Source organism: Ovis aries, chromosome X (genome assembly GCF_016772045.2).
Source record: "Ovis aries strain OAR_USU_Benz2616 breed Rambouillet chromosome X, ARS-UI_Ramb_v3.0, whole genome shotgun sequence".
NCBI classification, from domain to species: domain Eukaryota; kingdom Metazoa; phylum Chordata; class Mammalia; order Artiodactyla; family Bovidae; genus Ovis; species Ovis aries.
Window position 1 is genome coordinate 22,891,388 of NC_056080.1, and position 24,500 is coordinate 22,915,887.

Below are 24,500 nucleotides of genomic sequence, written 5' to 3' on the forward strand. Positions count from 1 at the left end.
AATGTGAGAAGTGAAAAGTGAAAATGTTAGTCGCTCAGTGGTGTCCGACTCTTTGTGATCCCGTGGACTATAGCCATAGCCCACCATGCTCCTCTGTCTATGGAATTCTTCAGGCAAGAATACTGGAGTGGGCAGTCATTCTCTTCTCCAGGAATCGAACTCAGGTCTCCTGCATTCCAGGCAGATTCTTTACTGTCTGAGCCACCAGGGAAGCTCCAGTTGTGAGACTAGGACAGCACAAATGCAGGATATTGGAAATGCATTTGAAATTAAAACACAAGCAACTTAAAATAATTTGTTTATACATAGACTGCTATATTAAAACCTCATGGCAACTGCATACTGGAAATCAACAATAGATACACACACAAAGAAGAAAAAGGAATCCAAACACAACACTTAAGTTAGTCATCAAATCATAAGAGAAGGGAACAAAAGAGGAAGGGAAGAAAAAAGACCTACAAAAACAAATCCAAAGTAATTAACAAAATGGCAGTAAGAACATGCACATGGGTGCATGCTAAGTTGCTTCAGTTGTGTCCACCTCTTTGTGACCCTATGGACTGAGCCCACCAAGCTCCTCTGTCCATGGGGATTCTCCAGGCAAGAACACTGGAGTGGGTTGCCATGCCCTCCTCCAGGGGATCTCCCCAACCCAAGGATCGAACCTGCATCTCTTAGGTCTCCTGCATTGGCAGGCAGGTTATTTACCACTAGCACCACTTGGGCTTCCCTCATAGCTCAGTCAGTAAAGAATCTAGTTACAATGCAGGAGACCCAGGTTTGATTCCTGGGTCAGGAAGATCCCCTGGAGAAGGAAATGGCAACCCACTCCAGTATTCTTTCCTGGAGAATCCCATGGACCAAGGAGCCTGGCAGGCTATAGTCCATGGGGTCGCAAGAGTCGGACACGACTTAGCAACTAAACCACCACCACCACTTGGGAAGGCCAGTATCTTAAATGTAAATGGATTAAATGCTCCAACCAAAAGACAGACTGGCTGAATGGATAAAAAACCAAGACTTATATATCTCTCTACAACAGATCCACTTCAGATCAAGGGACATATACTGACTGAAAGTGAGGGGATGGGAAAAAGGTAATCCATAAAAATGGAAATAAAAATAAAGCTGGAGTAGCAATACTCATATCAAACAAAATAAACTAAAGACTGTTACAAGAGACAAAGAAAGACACTAGATATTCATCAAAGGATTGATCGAAAAAGAAGATATAAAAATTGTAAATATATAGGTACTCAACATAGGAGTACTTCAATATATAAGGCAAATACTAACAATTATAAAGAGAAAAATTGATAGTAACACAATAATTGTGGGAGATTTTAACACCTCACTTTCATCAATGGACAGATCATCCAGACAGAAAATCAACAAGGAAACAAAGGGTCTAAAATGACAAATTAGAACAGATAGAGTTAATTGATATTTATAGAGCATTCCACTGAAAAGCAGCAGCATATACATCCTTCTCAAGTGCACATGGAACATTCTCTAGGACTGATCACATGCTGGGATCACAAAGGGAACCTTAGTAAAATTAGGAAAATCAAAACGATATCAAGCACCTTTCCCAATGACAACACCATGAAATTAGAAATCAACTGCAATAAAAAAATTAAAAAACACAAACGTGTAGCCTAACAATATGCTACTAAACAATCAATGGATCACTGAAGAAATAAAGAGGAAATAAAAAAAAATACTTAGAGCCAAATGAAAAAAAGCACAATGATCCAAAACTTATATGATGCAGTAAAAGCAGTTCTAGGAGGGAAGTTTATAGCAATACAATCCTACTTCAGGAAACAAGAAAAGCACAAATAAACAATCTAACCTTACACCTAAAGCAACTAGAGAAAAAAGAAAAAACAAAACTCAAAGTTAGCAGAAGGAAAAAAATCATAAAGATCTGAGCAGAAATAAATGAAATAGAAAAGAAGAAAACAATGGAAAAGATCAATGAAACTAAAAGCTGGTTACTTGAAAAGATAAGCTTTAAAAATCTTTAGCCAGACTCAACAGGAAAAAAAGGGAGAGGGCTCAAATCAATAAAATTAGAAATGAAAAAGGAGAAGTTTCAATGGATACCACAGAATACAAAGGATCAGAAGAAGCTACTAATATCAACTATACGCCAATAAAATAGACAACTTCGGAGAAAGGAACACATTCTTAGAGAGGTACAATCTTCAAAGACTGAACCAGGAAGAAACAGAAAATATGAACAGACTGATCACAAGTACTGCAGTTGAAACTGTGATTTAGAAACTTCCAACAAACAAAAGTCCAGGACCTTATAGCTTCACAGGTGAATTCTATCATTTAAGAGAAGAGTTAACATCTATCTTTCTCAAACTCTTCCCAAAAAACTGCAAAGGAAGGAATACTCCCAAACTCATTCTATGAGGCAACCATCACCCTAATAGCAAAACCAGACAAAGAAACCACAAAAAAATAAACTACAGGCCAATATCACTAATGAATATAGATGCAAAAATCTTCAAAATATTAGCAATCTAAATTCAACAATACATTAATCCAAGTGGGATCTGAACCAAAGATACAAGGATTTTTCAGTATCTGCAAACCAATCAGTGTGAAACACATCAACAAATTGAAGAATAAAAACCACATGATCATCTCAATAGATGCAGAATAAGCTTTTGACAAAATTCAACACTTATTTCTGATAGAAAATAAGCCTCTAGAAAATCGGCATAGAGGGAACATACTTCAGCATAATAAAGGCCATATATGACAAACCCACAACTAATATCATACTCAATGGTAAAAAGTTGAAAGTACTTCCTCTAAGATTAAGAACAAGATAAGGACATCCACTCTCACCACTTTTAGTCAACATAGTTTTGGAAGTCCTAGCTATGGCAATCTGAGAAGAAAAATTAATAAAAGGAATTCAAATTGGAAAAGGAGGTGTAAAACTGTCACTGTTTGCAGATGACATGATGCTCTACATAGAAAATCCTGAAGATGTTACCAGAAAACTGTTAAGAGCTCCTAAATGAATTCAGTAAAGTTGCAGGATATACAATAAATACACAGAAATCTCTTGCATTTCTATACACTGACAACAAAATATCAAAAAGAGAGATTAAAGAAATAATCCCATTTACCATCACAACAAAAAGAATACAATATGTAGGAATAAAGCTACTTAAGTAGAAAAAAGACCAGTATCCTAAAAACTGTAAGATGCTGATGAAAGCAATTGAAGATTACACAAAAAGATGGAAAGATATACCATATTCTTGAATTGGAAGAATCAATATTGTCAAAATAGCTATACTAAAGGCAATCTACAGATTCAATGCAATCTGTATCAAATTACCAGTGGCATTTTTAAAATAGAATTAGAACAGCAAAATCTTAAAATTTGTATAGAGACACAAAAGACCCCAAACAGCCAAAGAAATCTTGAAAAAGAAAAACAAAGCTGGAGGAATCAGGTTCCCTGACTTCAGACTATACCTCAAAGCTACAGTAATCAAAACAGTATGGTACTGGAACAAAACAGGAATATATATAAATAGAATAGGATAGAAAGTCCAGAAATAAATCCACACACCTATGGTCAATTAGTCTATCACAAAGGAGGCCAGACTATACAGTGGAAGAAGGACAGTATCGTCAATAAATGGTGCCAGGAAAACTGGACAGCTATATGTAAAAGAATGAAATTAGAACACTCCCTAAAACCATGCACAAAAATAAATTCAGAATGGATTAAAGACCTAAATGTAAGGCTTGATACTATAAAACTCTTTGAGGAAAACATAGGCAGAACACTCTCTGATGTAAGTTGCAGCAAGATCTTTTGTGATCCATCTCCTAGAGTAATGGAAATAAAAACAAAAATGAACAAATGGGAACTAATCAAACTCAAAAGCTTTGGCATAGCAAAGGAAGCCATAAACAAAAAGACAACCTGTGGAATGGGATAAAATATTTGCAAATGATGTGACCAACAAGGGATTAGACACCAAAATTTACAAATAGCTCATGCAACTGAATAGCAAGAAAACAAACAACCCAATCAAAAAATGGACAGAAGATCTAAATAGACATTTCTCCAAAGAATACATAGAGATAGCCAAGAAACACATGAAAAGATGTTTAACACTGCTAATTATTGGAGAAATGCAAATCAAAACTGCAATGAGCTATCACCTCACACCAGTCAGAATGGCCATTATCAAGAAACGTACAAACACAAATGTTGGAGAGGATGTGGAGAAAAGGGAACGCTTCTACACTGTTGGTGGTAATGTAAACTGGTATAGCCATATGGAAAACAGTATGGAAGTCCCTTAAGAAAGTAAAAATGGAGCTACCATGTGATCCATAAATCCCACTCTTGGGGATATATCCAGATAAAAACATGATTTGAAAGGGCACATGCACCCCAATGTTTAATGCACTGCTGTGTACAACAGCCAAGACATGGAAGAAACCTAAATGTCCATCAACAGATGAATGGATAAATAAGATGTGGTACATATATTATAATGGAGTATTACTAAGTCATGAAAAAGAATGAACTAATGCCATTTGCAGCCCCATGGATAGACCTAGAGAGTGTCATACTGAGTGAAGTAAGTTAGAGAAGGAGAAATATCATATGACATCCATTATATGTGGAATCTAAAAAGAAATGATATAAATGAACTTACAAAATAGAAAGAGACTCTCAGACTTAGAAAATGAACTTATGTTTGCTGGGGGGAGAGTTTAGGGAGTTTGGGAAGGTCATGTACACACTGTTATATTCAAAATGGATAACCAACAAGGACCCATTTTATAGCACATGGAACTCTACTCAATGTTATGTACCAGCCTGGATGGGGGGCGCGGTTTGCAGGAGAATATATGTATGCTGCTGCTGCTGCTAAGTCGCTTCAGTTGCGTCCTACTCTGTGTGACCCTAGACAGCAGCCCACCAGGCTCCGCCATTCCTGGGATTCTCCAGGCAAGAACACTGGAGTGGGTTGCCATTGCCTTCTCTGGAATACATGTATACATGTATATATATGGCTGAGTCCCTTTGCTGTTCACTTGAAACTATCATAACATTGTTAATCAGCTATAAACAAAACAGACTCGCAGGCTTAGAGAATAAACTTAGGGTTACCAGGCAGGAAGAAAAGTAGGGAGGGATACACTGGAAATTTCAGATTGACATGTACACACTGCTATATTTAAAAACAGATAACAAATAAGGACCTGCTGTATACCACAGGGGGCTCTGCTCAATATTCTGTAATAACTTAAATGAGAAACGAATTTGAAGAATAGATACATGTGTAACAATCACTTTGCTGTACACCTGAAGCTAACACAACATTGTTAATCAACTGTATTACAATATAAAATAAAAAATTTTTAAGCTGTGAGTGAAGTGAAAATTTATAGTGTTGAGAGAAAACCTCTACCAATCTACAATTCTGTAGCATACCAAATCATCTTTTAAGAGAGAAGGAGCTAAAAAGACTTTCTCAGACAAACAAAAATTGAGGGAATTTTTTCCAAAAGACCTACCTTGCAAGAAATGTTTTTACAGTGCTTAAGAAAGAAGGAAAATTATATAAGTCAGTAGTTCAGCTCTACATTTTAAAAAGGAAGAGCATTAAAGAATAAGTGAAGTTAAAACAAAATTTTTTATTTTTATTTTTCTTATTCTTAGGTCTAAGATGGCTAGCTACTGAGAAGTTGCTGTGTAGCAAAGGGAACCCAGTCTGGCACTCTATGATGACCTGGAGGGATGGGGTGCGAGGAGGGGAGAAAGGCCAGAGTGGGAGAGGGTGTGTGTTTTAACATAATTATGGCTGTTTGTGCTGCTATATGGCAGAAACCAACACAACATTGTAAAAATTTTTAAATAGTTAAATTTTTAAAAATAGGGAAAAAAGCTACAAGGATATACTGTACAGCATGGGGAATATAGCCAATATTTTATAATAACTATAAATGGTATGCAACCTTTAAAAATTGTGACTCACTATTTTGTATACCTGGAACTTATATAATATTGTACAACAACTATACTTCAATTTTAAAATGGAACTACCAAAAAAACCTTTTACTTTTCTTATTAATCTAACAAATAACAGTATGTTCAAAATAATGACATAAACAATATATTTAATTGTGTATGTGTATGCATGCAAACAACAGCACCATGAATCAACTTAATAGAACAGACATCTACAGACTACTTAATTCAACCACAGCTGAATACACATCCTTCTCAAGCTCACATGGAGCATTTACCAAGATAGACCACATTCTGGGCCATTAAGCACATGTTAACAAATTTAAAAGAAGAGAAATCATACACTGTCTGGTCTCAGATCACAATGGATTTAAACTAGGAATCAACAACAGAAAAATAATGGAAAATCCAAAAATAATTAGAGATTAAACAGCATACTTCTAAACAACACATGGGTCAAAGAATAAATCAAGAAATATTTTCTACTACTTTAAACTAACTGAAAATGGAAACACAACTTATCAAAATTTGTGGGATGCAGTGAAAAGCATTTAAGAAGGAGATTTATAACATTGATTATATATATATATATATATATATATATATATATATCAGAAAAGAAGAAAGACTGCAAATCAATAAATCTAAGCTTCTATCTTCAGTTCAGTCGCTCAGTTGTGTCCGACTCTTTGCGACCCCATGGACTGCAGCACACCAGGCCTCCCCATCCATCACCAACTCCCAGAGCTTGCTCAAACTCATGTCCACTCTTTCTCTAAGAATAAGTAGTGTGGTTATAGATTTGGAAAATTTGAGGAAATTTTTTCCTTGTTGTGCCAAAAGATAGAGTTTTAGGCTGAACTGAACAGGGTAAAGGAATTAGTTGCCAACTCCCTCTTGGAACAATAGCCTCTCCCAAGGATTGGTAGGACTTCCCTGGTGGCTCAGATGGTAAAGCTTCTGCCTACAATGTGGGAGACCAGGGTTCAATCCCTGGGTTGGGAAGATCTCCTGGAGAAGGAAATGGCAACCCACTCTAGAATTCTTGCCTAGAAAATGCCATGGACAGAGGAATCTGGTAGGTTACAGTCCATGGGAAGTTAGAAAGAGAAGGAAGTTAGAAGGAAGGCCTCCTAATCCATTCAATGATATCAGCATTACCCTAATACTAAAACCAAACACCTTATAAGAAAGGAAAACTAGAGACTGCCACCTCTCATTAACATAGATTAAAAAACTCTTTAACAAAATATTAACAATTAAAATCCAACAAGACATGAAAAGAATCATACGCCACAACCAAGTGGGATTTATCCAAGGTAAACAGGCTCACAGATATAGAAAACAAACCAGTGGTTACCAGTGGAGAGAAGGAAGGAGGGAGGGGGCAAGAAAGGGGAAAGGAATTAAGAAGTATAAACTATTATTTATAATAAGATAAGTAAGCTATGAGGATATATTTACAATACAGGGAATATAGCCAATATTTTATAAGCATAAATTGAATATAACCTTTAAAAATTATGAATCGCTATATTGCACTCCTGTAACATATAACACTGTACTTCAATTTTAAAAATACAAATAATAGCATGTAAGAATTAAAGATTTTAAAATTTAAAAAATAAAAAAAAAATAAAAAGTTATATAAATTAAAAAAAAATAAAAATAAAAATACAAATAATAATGTAATGCATCACATCAATAGGCAAAATAAGAAAAATCACATGATGATATCAACAGATGTAGAAAAAGCATTTGATAAAATCCAATACCCATTCATGATACTAAAAAAAAAAATCTCTTAGTAAACTAAAAATAGAGGGGGACTTCCTCAACTTGATAAAGACTATCTACAAAAACCCTACAGCTAACATCAAACTCAAATGGTGAGAAAATTAAATTTTTTCCACTAAGATCAGGAATAAGGCAAGAATGTCCCCTCTCACCATGGCTTTTCAACATTGTATTGGAAGTCCTAGCTAGTGTGGTAAGACAAGCAAAAAAAGGAATCTAAATACAGATCTTATACTGTTCACAAAAACTGGATGAAAATGGATCATAAATCAAAAACCAGAACACAAAAGTATAAAACTTGAAGAAGGTAACATATAAGAAAACCCAGATGACCCTAGGTATGGCAGTGACTTCTTATATACAATACTCAAGGCACAAACCAGACAACTGATAAACTGGACTTCATTAAAATTAAATATTTCTGCTCTGCAAAAAGCTATGTCAATGGAATAAGAAGACAAACCATAGACTGGGAGAAAATATTTGAAAAAGACACAACTGATAAAGGACTATTATTGAAATTATACAAAGAACTCTCAAAACTCAACAATAAGACAATGAACAACTGGATTAAAAACAGCAAAAAAGATCGGAATAGACACCTTGACAAAGAAGATATGCAGGTGTTAAGCAAGCATATGAAAAGATGTTCAATATTACATATCATCAGGAAACTGCAAAATAAAATGACAATGAGATATCACTATGCACAGATTAAAATGGCCAAAGTACAAAATACTGACGATACCAAATCCTGGTGAGGAACTGGAGTAACAGTAATTCTCGTTCATTGCTGATGTGAATGCAAAATTGTAGTTACCTTGGAAGACTGTTTGGCACTTTCTAACAAAGCTAAACATACACTTAACATATGATCTAGCAATCATACTACTTTGTATTTACCAAAATGAACTGAAAACTTACATTCATACAAAAACCTGCATGTAGATGTTTATAGCAGCTTTGTTTATAATTGCCAAAACCTGGATGCAGCCAAGATGTCCTTCAGTAAGTGAATGGATAAACAAACTGCGGTATATCCAGACAATGGAATATTACCCAGTGCTAAAAAGAAATGAGCCAACATGCCATGGAGGAACTTTAAGTGCATATTACTAAGTGAAAAAAGTCTATAGGAAAAAGATACAGACTCTATGATTCCAATTATATGACATTCTAGAAAAGGCTCCAAAATCACTGCAGATGGTGATTGCAGCCATGAAATTAAAAGACGCTTGCTCCTTGGAAAGTTATGACCAACTTAGACAGCATATTAAAAAGCAGAGACATTACTTCGCCAACAAAGGTCCGTCTGGTTAAGGCTATGGTTTTTCCAGTAGTCATGTACAGACGTGAGAGTTGGACCATAAAGTAAGCTGAGTGCCAAATAATTGATGCTTTTGAACTGTAGTGTTGGAGAAGACTCTTGAGAGTTTCTTGGACTGCAAGGAGATCCAACCAGGCCACCCTAAAGGAAATCAGTCCTGAATATTCATTGGAAGGACTGATGCTGAAGCTGAAACTCCAATACTTTGGCCTCCTGATGTGAAAAGCTGACTCATTTGAAAAGACCCTGATGCTGGAAAAGATTGAAGGTGGGAGGAGTAGGGGACGACAGGGGATGAGATGGTTGGATGGCATCACCAACTCAATGGAGTTGGGTAAACTCTGGGAGCTGGTGATAGACAGGGAAGCCTGGCGGGCTGCAGTCCATGGGGTTGCAAAGAGTCGGACACGACTAGGCGACTAAACTGAACTGATGGAGACAGTAAAAAGATCAGTGGTTGCCAGAGGTTGAGTGGGAGATAGATGAATAGACAGAGTACACACCATTTTTCAGGCACTGCAACTGTTTTTACAGTGGATATATGTAAAATCCACAATGGTGGATATATATCATAATATATTTATCCAAACCCAAAGAATGTAAACACCAACAACTTCAGATAAGCAGACAATACCACTCTACTGGCAGAAAGTGAAGAAGAACTGAAGAGCTTCTTGATGGAGATGAAAGAGAAGAGTGAAAAACCTGGCTTGAAACTCAATATTCAAAAAATTAAGATCATGGCATCTAGTCCCATTACTTCATGGTAAACAGAAGTGGAAGAAGTGGAAACAGTGACAGATTCTGTTTGCTTGGGCTCCAAAAATCACTGAGGATGGTGAGTGCAGACATGAAATCAAAAGATGCTTGCTCCTTGGGAGGAAAGCTATGATAACCCTAGACAGCATATTAAAAAGTAAAGACAGCACTTTGCAAACAGGTATGTACAGTTAAAGCTCTGATGTTTTCAGGAGTCATGTACGGAAGTGAGTGCTGGACCATAAAGAAGGTTAAGTGCTGAAGAACCAGTGCTTTTGAACTATGGAATTGGAGAAGACTCTTGAGAGTCCCTTGGACTTCAAGGAGATCAAGCCAGTCAATTCTAAAGGAAATCAACCCTAAATATGCATTGGAAGGACTGATGCTGAAGCTCTAATACTTTAGCCACCTGATGCAAAGAGCCGACTCACTGGAAAAGGCCCTTATGCTGGGCAAGACTGAAGGCAAAAGGAGAACTGGGCAGCAGAAGATGAGATGGTTAGATAGCATCACCCACACAAGGGACACAAATATGAGCAAACTCTGGAAGAGAGTGGAGGATAGGGAAGCCAGACCTGCAGCAGTCCGTGGGGTTGCTAAAAGTCAGACATGACTTAGCCAATGAAAAACAACAGGCTGTATTTTGCCCTGATTTTGGCTGACTCCTAGCCTCTACTACTCCCTGAATGGCTGACTCTAGGCCTGTATTTGCTGTGACTGGCTGACCGCTAGCCGGTACTTTGCCCTGGTTGCCTTACTCCAAGCCTGTACACTGCCCTGACTGGCTGACTCCTCGCTTGTACTTTAGTTGATGAAAGCAGGGAAAACCACTAGGTCATTCTGATATGACCTAAATCAAATCCCTTATGATTATACAGTGGAGGTGATGCATGGATTCAAGAGATTAGATCTGGTAGACAGTGCCTGAAGAACTATAGATAGAAGTTCATAACATTGTACAGGAAGAAGTGACCTTAATCATCTCAAAGAAAAAGAAATGCAAGAAGGCAAAGTGGTCAGAGGAGGCTTTACAAATAGCTGAGGAAAGAAGAGAAATGAAAAGCAAGGGAGAAAGGGAAAGATATACCCAACTGAATGCAGAGTTCCAGAGTATACCAAGGAGAGATAAGAAGGCCTTCTTAAGTGAACAATGCAAAGTAGTAGAGAAAAACAAAGAATGGGAAAGACTAGAGATCTCTTCAAGGAAATTGGGGATATCAAGGGAACGTTACATGCAAAGATGGGCATGATAAAGGAAAGAAACGGTAAGGACCTAACAGAAGCAGAAGAGATTAAGAAGAGGTGGCAAGAATACACAGAAGAACTGTACCAAAAAAGTCTTAATGACCAGATAACCCAATGGTGTGGTCACTTACCTAGAGCCAGACATTCTGGAGTGTGAAGACAAGTGAGCCTTAGAAAACATTACTATTAACAAAGCTAGTGGAGGTGATGGAATTCCAGCTGAGCTATTTCTAATCCTAAAAGATGATACTATTAAAGTGCTGCATTCAGTATGCCAGCAAATTTGAAAAACTCAGCAGTGGTCACAGGACTGAAAAAGGTCAATTTTCATTTCAATCCCAATGAAGGACAGTGCCAAAGAATGTTCAAACTACTGGACAATTGTGCTCATTTCCCATGCTAGTAAGGTTTTGCTTGAAATGCTTCAAGCTAGGCTTCAGCAGTATGTGAACTGAGAACTTCCAGATGTACAAGCTGGAGTTTGAAAAGGCAGAGGAACCAGAGATCAAAATGTCCACATTGGTTGGATCACAGAGAAAGCAAGGAAATTCCAGAAAAACATCTACTTCTGTTTCATTGACTACGCTACAGCCTTTCACTGTGTGGATCATAACCAACTGTGGAAAATTCTTAAAGAGATGGGAATACTAGACCACCTTACATGTCTCCTGAGAAGCCTGTATTAGGGTCAAGAAGCAATAGAACATTACATGGAACAACTGACTGATTCAAAATTGGGAACGGTGTTCAAAAAGGCTATATATTGTCACCCTGCTTAATTAACTTCTAGGCAGAGTACATCTGCCAAATGCAGGGCTGGCATGAATGAATCATAAGCTGAAATCAAGATTGCTTGGAAAAATATCAACAACCTCACATATGCAGATGATACTCTAACGGCAGAAATGAAGAGGAACTAAAGAGCCTCTTGATGAGGGTGAAAGAGGAGAATGAAAAAACTAGCTTAAAACTCAGCATTCAAAAACTAAGATCATGGAATCCAGTTAGATCATTTCATGGCAAATTTAAAAAAAAAGTGGAAGCAGTGACATTTTATTTTCTTGGGCTCCAAAATCACCATGGATGGTGACTGCAGCCATGAAATTAAAAGAGACTTGCTCCTTTCAAGGAAAGCTACGACAAATCTAGACAGCATATTAAAAAGCAGAGACATCACTTTGTCGACAAAGGTTCATACAGTCAAAGCTATGGTGTTTCCAGGTGTCATATACGGATATGAGAGTTGGACCGTAAAGAAAGGTGAGCACTGAAGAATTGATGCTTTTGAATTGTGGTGCTGAAGAGTCCCTTGAGAGTCCCAAGACCCTCTTGAGAGTCCCTTGGACTGCAAGGAGATCCAACCAGTTAATTCTAAAGGAAATCAGTCCTCAATATTCATTGAAAGGACTGATGCTGAAGCTGAAGCTCCAATACTTTGGCCACTCAATGCGAAGAGCTGACTCATTGGAAAAGGCCCTGGTGCTGGGCAAGATTGAAAGCAGAAGGAGAAGGGGGTGGCAGAGGATGAGGTGGTTAGATAACATCATCAGCTCAAAGGACATGAATATGAGCACAGTCGAGGAAACAGTGGAAGACAGAGAAGGTTGGCGTGCTGCAGTCCATGGGGTTGAAAAGAGTTGGACACCACTTAGCAACTAAACAAGAGAATTTAAAATACCAAGAGTCAACTCTAACGTATTAAACTATGGACTTTGGGTGATAATAATGTGTCAATGTAGCTTCACAGACTATAAAAAATGTACTACACTGCTGCAGGATGTTGATAATGAGGAGGCTGTGTATGAGTGTAAATCTTTTTACTTTTTGACAATTTTACTATGAACAAAAAATTTTCCTTAAAGTTTGTTAATTTTTGAAATGTTAATATTTACAATATTCCTGAAATTACACATTTTATAACTATTTAAACTTAGGATAGAAAATTTTAGATGTCAACTTAAAAATTTTTAAGGTGCATCAGTTCAATTCAGTTGTTCAGTCGTGTCTGACTCTTTGAGACCCCATGGACTGCAGCAAGCCAGGCTTCCTGGTCCATCACTAACTCCCAGAGTTTGCTCAAACTCATGTCCATGGAGTCTGTGATGCCATCCAACCATCTCATCCTCTGTTGTCCCCTTCTGCTCCTGCCTTCAATCTTGCCCAGCATCTGGGTCTTTTCAAATGAGTCAGTTCTATGCATCGGGTGGCCAAAGTATTGGAGCTTCAGCTTCAGCATCAATCCTTCCAATGAATATTTAGGATTGATTTCCTTTAGGATGGACTGGTTTGATCTCCTTGCAGTCCAAGAAACTCTCAAGAGTCTTCTCCAATACCACAGTTCAAAAGCATCAATTCTTCAGTGCTCAGCTTTCTTTATGGTCCATCTCTCACATCCATACATGATTACTGGAAAAACCAAAAGATGGTATATAGTTTTTCAAAATTCTTTTTGGCATTGTGGGGAATGAAGAGTGAAGACTCTTAGTCTAAGACAATGGTTTTCAACAAAGGCTTCATCATCCCCTAGGATGCATTTTTGGAAATTTGTGGGGCATCTTTAGTTGTCACTATAATTGGAAGCAGTGACTGGCATTTAGTGGGCGCGGTGCTAACAATGCTAAACATCTTCCTAAGTGTGGAGCAGCCCCACATGAGAATTTTCCAGTATCTTGTAAGATTTCTGAATGTCTCTGTACAATTATTTTTAATTATCAATCTAGCCCCTAACTTTGTTTTACAATAATGGCAAAGTATTACTAAACAGCTGTGATAAATGCTGAATTTTAGGGACTTTCCTGGTGGTCCACTGGTTAAGAATCCACCTGTCAGCACAGGGGCATGAATTTGATCCCTGGCTGGGAAACTAACATCCCATGTGCCACGGGGCAACTAAGCCTATGTACCACAACTACTGAGCCTGTGTGCCTCAACTAGAGAGAAGCCTGCTAGATGCAACTAAAACCCAATGCAGCTGAAAACAAATAAATAAATAAATCTTTTTTTAAAAATGCTGAATTTTAGAGGAAGGCAACTACTATATACATAGAAGGAAGACTGTTCTTTTTCTTATGCACAATTCCCCAAAATGCATTTGCCACAGCCATGCCACTCGGCATTTGAGCTCCAATACCACCCCTGAAGAACCCTGCCTACACACAGGAGGTTGGAGATTCTGTTTAACAGACTAGGAATCAAACACAATTAAATTAGTGGAGACACATGAACTATAAGCTTACACTGAATTTTAGTAGGAGATTGGTTGCAAAATACTTCATGATATTTCCAGTTAAACAGGATAATAATAAATCATTGGAAAAAATAACATACTGAAATTATTTATTACTGTTTACATTGCTTGGAGGTTTTCACTCTTACTCTGTCACTGTCGTCAGAAGTCTACCCACATTTTTACAGCTTCATGCTTTATTGTTTCATTTCCCATCCACACTCTAGTCCCTATCATCTACCAAAAGATATGGTCTCCACGGTTGTCTTAGTAGTTTCACATTCCCTTGGCTTCCACAGAGAATCCATGTAATAGCCATTGAGGAAGTATCTACCTTTCTTAAAACCCAAACGAACTTTTTAGCCAACCCAATAAATCGGCTAGAGAGGACATTGGTCACTGCATTTCCTGATGCTGCTTAGGCAACAACCCTCTGAAACAGAACTCAGAGCAGCCAGAGCTGGGTCGTCATCAGGGAGCAGTACCAGCTCTAGCTTTTGAGAGCTATGCAACGACTGTGTGGCTCCTTTTGCAGTTGGTCTCCTTCCCTTCTGCTTTAATTCTCGGCTCTGAACTCCTGTCCATATTCACTTCTCTCAGTTCTAAATCCCCTGCACTTTTACAAAAAGCCTCCTTAAGAGACAAGTCAATAAAACAACACACCTAGTTGTAGCCACCACATTTTCCCCACTTGTCCCAACATTCTTATCTGGGCTGGTGGGAAGATCACTGCACAAGGAAAGTTCTGTGCTCTGGCTTCTGTGCGCCCTGACCTTCATTTAAGTCTCTGCACAATTGTCAGTGCTTCAAAGGGTCCTCACCTGACCTCCACACCTGAAACACCCCTGCTTGCCCCGCCAGTCACCTTTCCCCTTAACCCTATGTAACATTTCTTCATAGTACCTCTCCTCCAGATTGTTACTGGTCAATGTCTGCCTCCCCTTTAGACTCTAAGTTCTCTGAGGACACAGTCTGCTTTGATGGTGGCTGCATCCTCAGTGTACAGAAGAATGCCTGGCTCACAGTAGGAGCTCAAGAAATAGTTGTTAAGTGAAGGAATCATTCAGCAAATCAGTGAAACCACTGCTGCTGAGTAACCTAGAGAACTGCTGTTGTTAATTTGCTGCTTTCTCCAGCTTACAAGAATGCACTGAAAGTCTATTTCCTTTGAACTTATTTTTGATGTGCTAATCCAGGGCCAGGGCAGTGTTCCTGTTAAGTGTTACCCACACCTAACCACTTCCAAATTTGGGTTGCCAAAATGACCAAGGTCTTCCCTCATAGCTCAGTTGGTAAAGAATCTGCCTGCAATGCAGGAGACCCCAGTTCCATTTCTAGGTCAGGAAGATCTGCTGGAGAAAGGATAGGCTACCCACTCCAGTATTCTTGGGCTTCCCTGGTGGCTCAGCTGGTAAAGAATCCACTCGCAATGCAGGAGACCTGGGTTCGATCACTGGGTTGGGAAGATTCCCTGGAGAAGGGAAAGGCTACACACTCCAGTATTCTGGCCTAGAGAATTCCATGGACTATATAGTCCATGGGGGTCACAAAGAAATGGACACGACTGAGTGACTTTCACTTTTCAAAATGACCAAAGCCAAACCACTGCAAAGGTCTCCCCAGGACCCAGCAGCTTAGGACCAGACTCCAGGTGGTAGTGCTCACATAAAGAATGGTTTTCTACTCAAAATACAGGAAATGAACAGAGATGGGTCCTCTGCCCACCTTGGGTTCCCTCTGCATGATCTGTCCAGTAACCATTGCCTCTTACCATCTCTTCCTTCTGGAAAGAATTCTATTCAGGAACCATATGGTCACTATGTTCAGCAAAATCTGCAAACAATTCCTCCTAAATATTCAAAAAGTAGTTTCAAACTTGTGGAAGACAACAAAACACTGTAAAAAAACAGATATGTAGTCTCTTACTACCGCCTTGCTCCCTCACAAGGTGGAAGGGTTGGTGGTGTCTAGTTCATGTAATGCCACAAAAAATGATCATGGTAAAAGGAAATGCTGCTTCCAGAAGCTACAGAGAAGAGACCCAGGTCTCCCAGATCAGCCACTTTTCCTTTTACACAAACGGAAATCGGTAGGCCTTTTGGAAGAAGAAAATTTCGACCTACGTCTAATTACCCTTCTCTCTCCACAGCTTATGAACTCAGTCACTTCCTTCAGTGTAAACCAAGATTATTTGCATATATAAAACCATTTCTTTAACACATAGCGCATAAATTCAATTAACCGGGACTGTTGTAAGCCACTACCATTAGCACAACACTGTCCTAAGTGCTGTGGGTCATACCAAAGAAACAGACAATGACCTCGCTCAACATTAATCATCCTGAGTTTCCTCCAGTCTCCAAGATTTGAAATCAGAATAATATTGCTTTTCTCCTAACCCTCTAGGAAATTTCAGAAATAGGAACTGGAACATTCCTCAAACACAAAAAGAAAGGTATTAATGGAAAACACGAAGCAATTACACTTGGTGGTATTATTAGTCTCTCTTTCTCTAGGAATCAACAGTTTATAATCTCATGATATAATTTCCCCTATGGTGTTTTTAAAATCTCATGTTAAATTTCAGGCAGTAAACAAGGAACCCAATATAGGCTGAATTGGGAGCATTAACAATGGGAGGTTTTAATGATTGAAGTCTGACAGGGGTTCTTTTCAGGAAGAACATTAAATAAGAGTTTTCTAGACAAAAAGAAAATGTACTTCTTACCTCCTACCAGCAAGTAGCTGTTGGGAAACAGTGTTTTTGCTTGCATAAGTGCCCTTGCATGACCTGAGTGGAAGAGGTCAAATATTCCATCCGCATATACTCTCACGGGCCTGTCAACTGTGGAAGAAAGAAAACATCATCAACAGAACTGCAGAATAAGGAATTCCAGTCACCTGATCCTTCCATCAGTACAGCACTGTAAGAAGGTTTACCTGGAGAAAACACAGTGTCTACATACTATCAGTTGCATATTAGTGCATGAAATTAATTTTACCAAGAAGCTCTTTTCAGGACATCAAAGCAGAGTAAAAACATAACAAAATTAAGATTGACCCAGAATGCACATTTTTAACTGCAAAGCATTGGGGAATTGTCTCAACCCAGAGTAGAGTCTCAGGTGGCTGAGTAGGCAGATTTAGACAGACCAGGCATAACCAAAGGGTTGGCAGAGTCAAGCCAGCAGGAATATCAAGGTAGGAGTGACTGGGGAGCTCAAGGAAAGGCCAAACGAGTTCACCCTGGAGTCTGGCAGTCCCAAACAAAGACCCCTAAGTCCTATTCCCAAAGGCAAAGACGCTGCTGTGCACCTCCTCCAAGACACTATCACACAGTGAAATTCAGCCTTGGTAAAAGTATTTACACCATAAAAATTGGCAAGTGTTCAAGTCAGGGCTTAATTCCCTTTGGAGGGCCAGTTGCTACACATTTACCACTGCACAAAGGTCACTCCCTATCCTCTTTGACATCCTAAGATACGGGGCATTGGGTGGGGGCAGATGCCCCAAAGAGAGGAGAGTCGGAGCAAAAGTTACATGTGTGGTGCTCAGGGATGGAGGAATGTGACCCATACTACAGTCGTCCCTAGGGAGAAAGGTCAAGCGAGACAGAGACTCTCAGTGTGTAATATAGTGCTCTGGAAAGTGCCATGTCTTCAGGAAGAGGGACACACTTCACTACCGCTTCCTGGGAGTCAGGTGACTGTCCTCAGAAGTGCAGAGTGACACTTGCTGAGCCAGCCCAAAGACCCAGCACTTCCAATAAGAGGGAGGCACCGGGAGGTAGAGGGGCTGGGCGCCAATGTTTACACCATTCTGGACTCTCAAAAAAACTAGAAAGTGAAAATATAGCCAACTAAGGGCTTCCCTTGTGGCTCAGCTGGTAAAGAATTCGCTTGCAATGCGGGGGACCTCGGTTCAATCCCCGGGTTGTGAAGATCCCCAGGAGAAGAGAAAGGCTACCAACTCCAGTATTCTGGCCTGGAGAATTCCATGGACTATGTTGCAAAGAGTTGGACACAGCTGAGCAACTTTGACTTCACTTTCACAAGCTAAATATGGCCAACTGAACATACACACTCTCCTCTCCACTTCCTCTCAAACACCACAAGAATTACAGAGAAAGAATTAAAAAGGGATAATCCCCCAAGGACAGAGGAAACAATGAAGGCAACGACAGTGGATTAGAGATGTCAACCACAATTTGGAAAGTTGGTTGTCAAGTGCTGGGTATCTACAGGGAACAAGAATCAGAGGTAGGGCAGATGGGGAAAGGATTGCTGGTTAGTTGGCTTTATGAGCCTAAGATTCCTACTAACTTTTTAAAGACACATTATATTGATGTTATAAATTTTTCAAAAAGAAATCAATGCAAACTTCTGTTGAATGATCCTCAAGTCTCAGATTTTAAATTGATTATTTTTTGACATACTACAACCTCATTAATTCAGAACATAAATTGAAAGGAACGTTACATTAATACATTCAGATGGTACAATGTTTCTAATAAATTAAATTTTTCTAATAAAAAAACTTGAGAGACTTTATTTCAGATAGGGAATTGCAATATTCCCAATTATACACCATTTTGAGCAAACAGAATTGCCTTCACAGGATTATACTGTATTCTAAATAAGGCACAGTAAATAGAAAATACTTTGAAATAACAAACTGTCTAATGAGGGATCCTTGGTTTCAAAGCTCTTATTCAATTTGATTTCAATTGAGGAAAATTTGTTTTAAGATATAAACCCCAAGGGAAAGCAGATGGCAGTTTTGCAGAACTTTTTGTTATTGATTCAGAGGTGATCAAGATAAATAAATTCAGGAAGCAGGGAGGAAAGAAAAGTGAAGTGAAGAATGATGATATAATTAGGCTATTTAGTAGATCTTTGAAGAGTATTTATGGAGTTGATTTTGCAATAAGCTCACTTTTTTGAATTGTAGTGTGTCAGCAATTGCCAGACTAAGAAATTCTGCAGGACCAAAAAAAAAAAAACCCCTCAAACCCTGATCTCTTCAACAAATAAACTTAGAAAAAAAAGAAGAAAGAAAGAGATGAAGAGGGGATCTTAGAGATTAAAAGATATATTAAAAATATCTCAACATATTGTAATGTACAGACATTATTTGGATTTGGGTTCAAGCAAACTATAAATAAATGGTGACATAAGACAACTGGAGGTAGATACTAAAATGTATATATAGAAAATGATCTGCTGTATAGAATTGGCTTCAAAAATGATTGGGAATACAGGGTAAACAGAGGGGTTATACATGAGACACACACACATGGCTATGTTGCTAATAATCTCTTTTCCTCTATATATGTTTGAAATTTTCCTAATAAAAGTAAAATATGTAAAAAAAAAAAGACAACTGGAAGGATACATGTATACAACAGCTAATTCACTTCACTATACAGCAGAAACTAACACAATATTGTAAAGTAACTAGACTCTAATAAAAAAGAAAAGACAATTGGAAATTGGAACACTAGATATTTGATTATATTAAAGAATTACTGTTAATTTTTTAGGTGAGGTAATGGTATAGTGGTTATATCTTAAAAAATCAGAGCTCTTATTTTTAAGATATTATATAGAAATATTTATGGATAAAATGATATGAAGTCTGGGATTTTGTTGCAAATAATTCAAGAGGGGAGAATTTATGAGGCAAGACTGGCCACAGGATGGTGGTTGTTAAGTATGGGTGATGGACACATGAAGGTTCATTATATTGTTCTATTTTCAAGAATGTTTGAAATTCTCCGTAATATTTTTAATAGACTGTGGCTTAACTTAATTTACATATACATTTGCTTTAATCTTTGGTTGGAGGTTTTTCTGGACATCCTTTTAGGCATCTAGGGACTCTCCAAGGAGTCTATGCTGGGAACCACTGGCCTGTGAAGCTACAGGTTTGGCAATGATCAAAAAGTCTCTCCATAGCCATGGTGGAAAGACCTTAAAGTAGCTCCCAATGACTCCTACCTCATGCTCTTGCCTCTGTGCGATCCTCTCCCTTTGAAATGGGAGTAGGACCTATGCCTTGCTTCTAACCAGGAAAATATGACACCGGTGATAGATGTCTCTCCCATAATTATTTTACAGTGTGTAAGACTCCATTTTGCCAGCAGACTCAATCTTTCTCCCTTGGTGGCTTTGAAGAAGCAAGCTGCCATACTTTAGAGAGCCATGTGGCAAGGAATTGCAGGTGGCCTCTAGGAGCTGAGGGTGGTTTCTGGCTGACCACCAGCAAGAAGCTAGACCCTTGGTCTTAGAGTTACAAGGAAATAAATTCTGCCAATGACCTGAGTGAGCTCGAATACAGATCTATCATGAGTCAAGAGAAATAAGCCAAGTGACACTTTGAATGCAGCCTTGTGAATCTCTGAATAGGGGACTCAGCTAAGCTAAGGCTCAGACTCCTTATCTGTGGAAATTACGACATAATGAATATATATGCATTGTTTTAAGCCACTAGATCTGTGGTAATACATTAAATATCATAGAAACTGAATACAATGGCAGTATAGATTTTCTGCCTACAGATTATTATGCTTTTTGAAAAGTACTTAAGGTAAATTCCTGTTTATCCTAAATGACCACAGCAAGGTATATCAGATAAATGTGATGTTCTAGCAAAATGCAAATCTGTATACAACTCATTAATTGCCATGTTTTAAATAATTTATTAATAAATATGACAAACTACAGGTAACACCAAAATGATGCTGAATATTTTCTTGAAGATCATGGATACAAATAATGAGCATGGTACACTACTGTGGGTAAAATTTGATTATCTTAACTACCTGGATCTTACATTCCAAATTTCTGTAAGTTATTCAGCATCTTAAAGTAAAGAGAACAGTAAAGAGGGCTGTACTTAACATATATCTCACACCATATACAAAAATTAACTCAAGATGGATCATAAACCTAAATGCAAAGCTAAAACTATAAAATTTCTAGAAGACCTGAGAAAACCCAAAAGATACATGTACCCCAATGTTCACTGCAGCACTATTTACAATAGCTAGAACATGGAAGCAACATAGACGTCCATCGACAGGTGAATGGATGAAGAAGCTGTGGTACATATATACAATGGAGTATCATTCAGACATAAAAAAGAACAAAATTGGGTCATTTGTATTGATGTGGATAAACCTAGAGTCTCTGTCATACAGAGTGAAATTAGAAAGAGAAAAATAAATATTATATATTAACATCCACTGGATCATCAAAAAAGCAAGACAGTTCCAGAAAAACATCTACTTACTGCTGCTTTATTGACTACACAAAAGCCTTTGACTGTGTGGATCACAACAAACTGTGGAAAATTCTTCAAGAGATGGGAATACAGACCACCTGACCTGCCTCTTGAGAAATCTGCATGCAGGTCAGGAAGCAACAGTTATCTTTTTAATTTATTTATTTTAATTGGAGGCTAATTACTTTACAACATTGTAGTGGGTTTTGCCATACATTGACATGAATCAGCAACACCAACAGTCAGAACTGGACACAGAACAACAGACTGGTTCCAAATAGGAAAAGGAGTACATCAAGGATGTATACTGTCACCCTGCTTATTTAACTTATATGCAGAGTACATCGTGTGAAACGCCAGGCTGGATGAAGCACAAGCTGGAATCAAGATTGCCAGGAGAAATATCAATAACCTCAGACATGCAGATGACACCACCCTTATGGCAGAAAGCGAAGAAGAACTAAAGAGCCTCTTGATGAAAGTGAAAGAAGAAAGTGAAAAAGTTGGCTTAAAACTCAACATTCAGAAAACTAAGATCATGGCATCCAGTCCCATCAGTTCATGGCAAATAGATGGGGAAAAAGTGGAAACAGTGGCTGAATTTATTTTTCTGGGCTCCAAAATCACTGCAGATGGTGACTGCAGCCATGAAATTAAAAGACGCTTGCTCCCTGGAAGAAATGTTATGACCAACCTAGACAGCATATTAAAAAGCAGAGACATTACTTTGCCAACAAAGGTCTGTTTAGTCAAGGCTATGGTTTTTTCAGTAGTCATGTATGGATGTGAGAGTTGGACTGTAACGAAAGCTGAGTGCCAAAGAATTGATGCTTTTGAACTGTGGTGTTGGAGAAGACTCTTGAGGGTCACTTGGACTGTAAGGAGATCAAACCAGTCCATCGTAAAGGAGATCAGTTCTGAGTGTTCATTGGAAGGACTGATGCTGAAGCTGAAACTCCAATACTTTGGCCACCTGATGTGAAGAGCTGACTCATTGGAAAAGACCCTGATGCTGGGAAAGATTGAAGGTGGGAGGAGAAGGGGATGACAGAGGATGAGATGGTTGGATGGCATCACCGATTCAATGGACATGAGTTTGGGTAGACTCCGGGAGTTGGTGATGGACATGGAGGCCTGGCGTGCTGCAGTCCATATATATATATATATCGGGGATATATGTACACCTATAGCTGATTCATTTTGTTGTACAGCAGAAACTAATACAACATTGTAAAGCAATTATATTCCAAGTTTTAAAAAATAAATAAAACTTCTAGAAGAAAAAAGAAAAAAATTGTAGTGACTTTGAGCTTGGAAAAAATTTCTTAAATAGGAACCAAAAAGGACACACTATAAAACAAATATATATATATATTAAACCTTATTTAAAATATTTATTCTTCAAAAGACATTTTTACAAATATGAAAAGGCAAGTCTTCAGGAGAAAATATTTAGAAAGTATGTATTTTAGACTTGAATCTAGAATATATAAAGAACCCTCAAGACTCAATACTAAGATAAACAACTCTTTTAAAAGAGCAAAAAAATTTCAACAGCCAAATAGAAGATCGCAAATAAGGACATGAAAAGATCCTCAACCCCATTAGTCATTAGGGAAATACAAATTAAGGTCATCCTGAGATATTACTTCCTACTCATTAGAATGGCTAAAAATTTCAAAAATTACTGACCATACCAAGTGCTGGGGAGGATATAGAGCAAACGGAACTCTCATACACTGCTGATGGGAATGTAAAATGGTACAAATGCATTGGAAAGCAGTTTGGCAGTTGGTCAAAAAGTTAAATATATACATACCATATGGCCAGATAGGAGGCAATCATCAACTACATTACATGTGAGTTCACATTTTTGCAGGGCATGTTATGGGGTTTCTTGATATTGTGTCAGATTCAGGCAACAATAAAAGGGTATTATTCATTTTTTTCTTATGGCTCTTTAAAAGGAGCTTGTTAACAATGCCTTAAAAGTACATTTGGGGGACTTCCCTGGTGAACCGGTGGTTAAGAGTCTGCCTGTCAATGCAGGGAACATGGATTCAATCCCTGGTCTGGGAAGATTCCACATGCCACAGGACAACTACGCCTGTGCACCACAAAGCCTACCAAAGCCTGCGAGCTCTGGACCAAAGCCTGAGAGCTCTGGAGCCTGTCCTCCGCAACATAGAAGCCACTGCAACGAGAAGCCCGCACACCACAACTAGAGTAGCCCCCACTCGCCACAATTAGAGAAAACCTGTGTGCAGCAACAAAGACCCAGTGCAGCCAAAAAGAATAAACATAATGAATAAACGAATTATTTTTTAAAATACACATGGATTTACAAAGCATATGTATTTCACTTAATCTTTCCATCAATTTTGTGAAATAGGTAAGGGAGAAAGGACTTACTATCCTCTCTCATAGAGGGACAAATGAAAACTCAGTAAAGCTGAGGAGCTTACCCAGCATCATACAACCGATTTAAGATATGATAATGTGATATACAATATGATAGGAGAGTTTGAGTGCAAACCAAACTCAAATGTTCTTCTAACTCATGATGCCTCCTAGAAAACTACATGCCAATATGGAGTCTTTTTTAAAAAAGAGAAAGATAGACTATTACTGAATGCCCAGTAATTATCTTTAGTTTGATTTTAATGTACAACTGATGTACAAAAATAGGTGGCAAAAAATTAAACTTTTAAAATCTAATAGTTTCCTATTTATAAAGTTTACATAGCTTTTTAAAAATGTTTATTTTATTTATTCATCTTGGCTGCCTTGGGTCTAGTTGTAACATGAGGGTTTAATTGCTCCCTGGC

General features: G+C 38.2%; 1 protein-coding gene across 3 annotated transcripts in view; it reads right to left on the bottom strand.

The window, feature by feature from the left end:
* PCYT1B (phosphate cytidylyltransferase 1B, choline) overlaps nucleotides 1–24,500 on the bottom strand; it is a 144,783-nt gene that overhangs the window by 50,251 nt on the left and 70,032 nt on the right. For all 3 annotated transcript variants that reach the window (XM_042241692.2, XM_042241691.2, XM_042241693.2), the window contains exon 3: nucleotides 17,117–17,233. In XM_042241692.2, coding sequence (XP_042097626.1) covers nucleotides 17,117–17,233 — 117 coding nt within the window. The remainder of the gene's footprint in view (nucleotides 1–17,116; nucleotides 17,234–24,500) is intronic.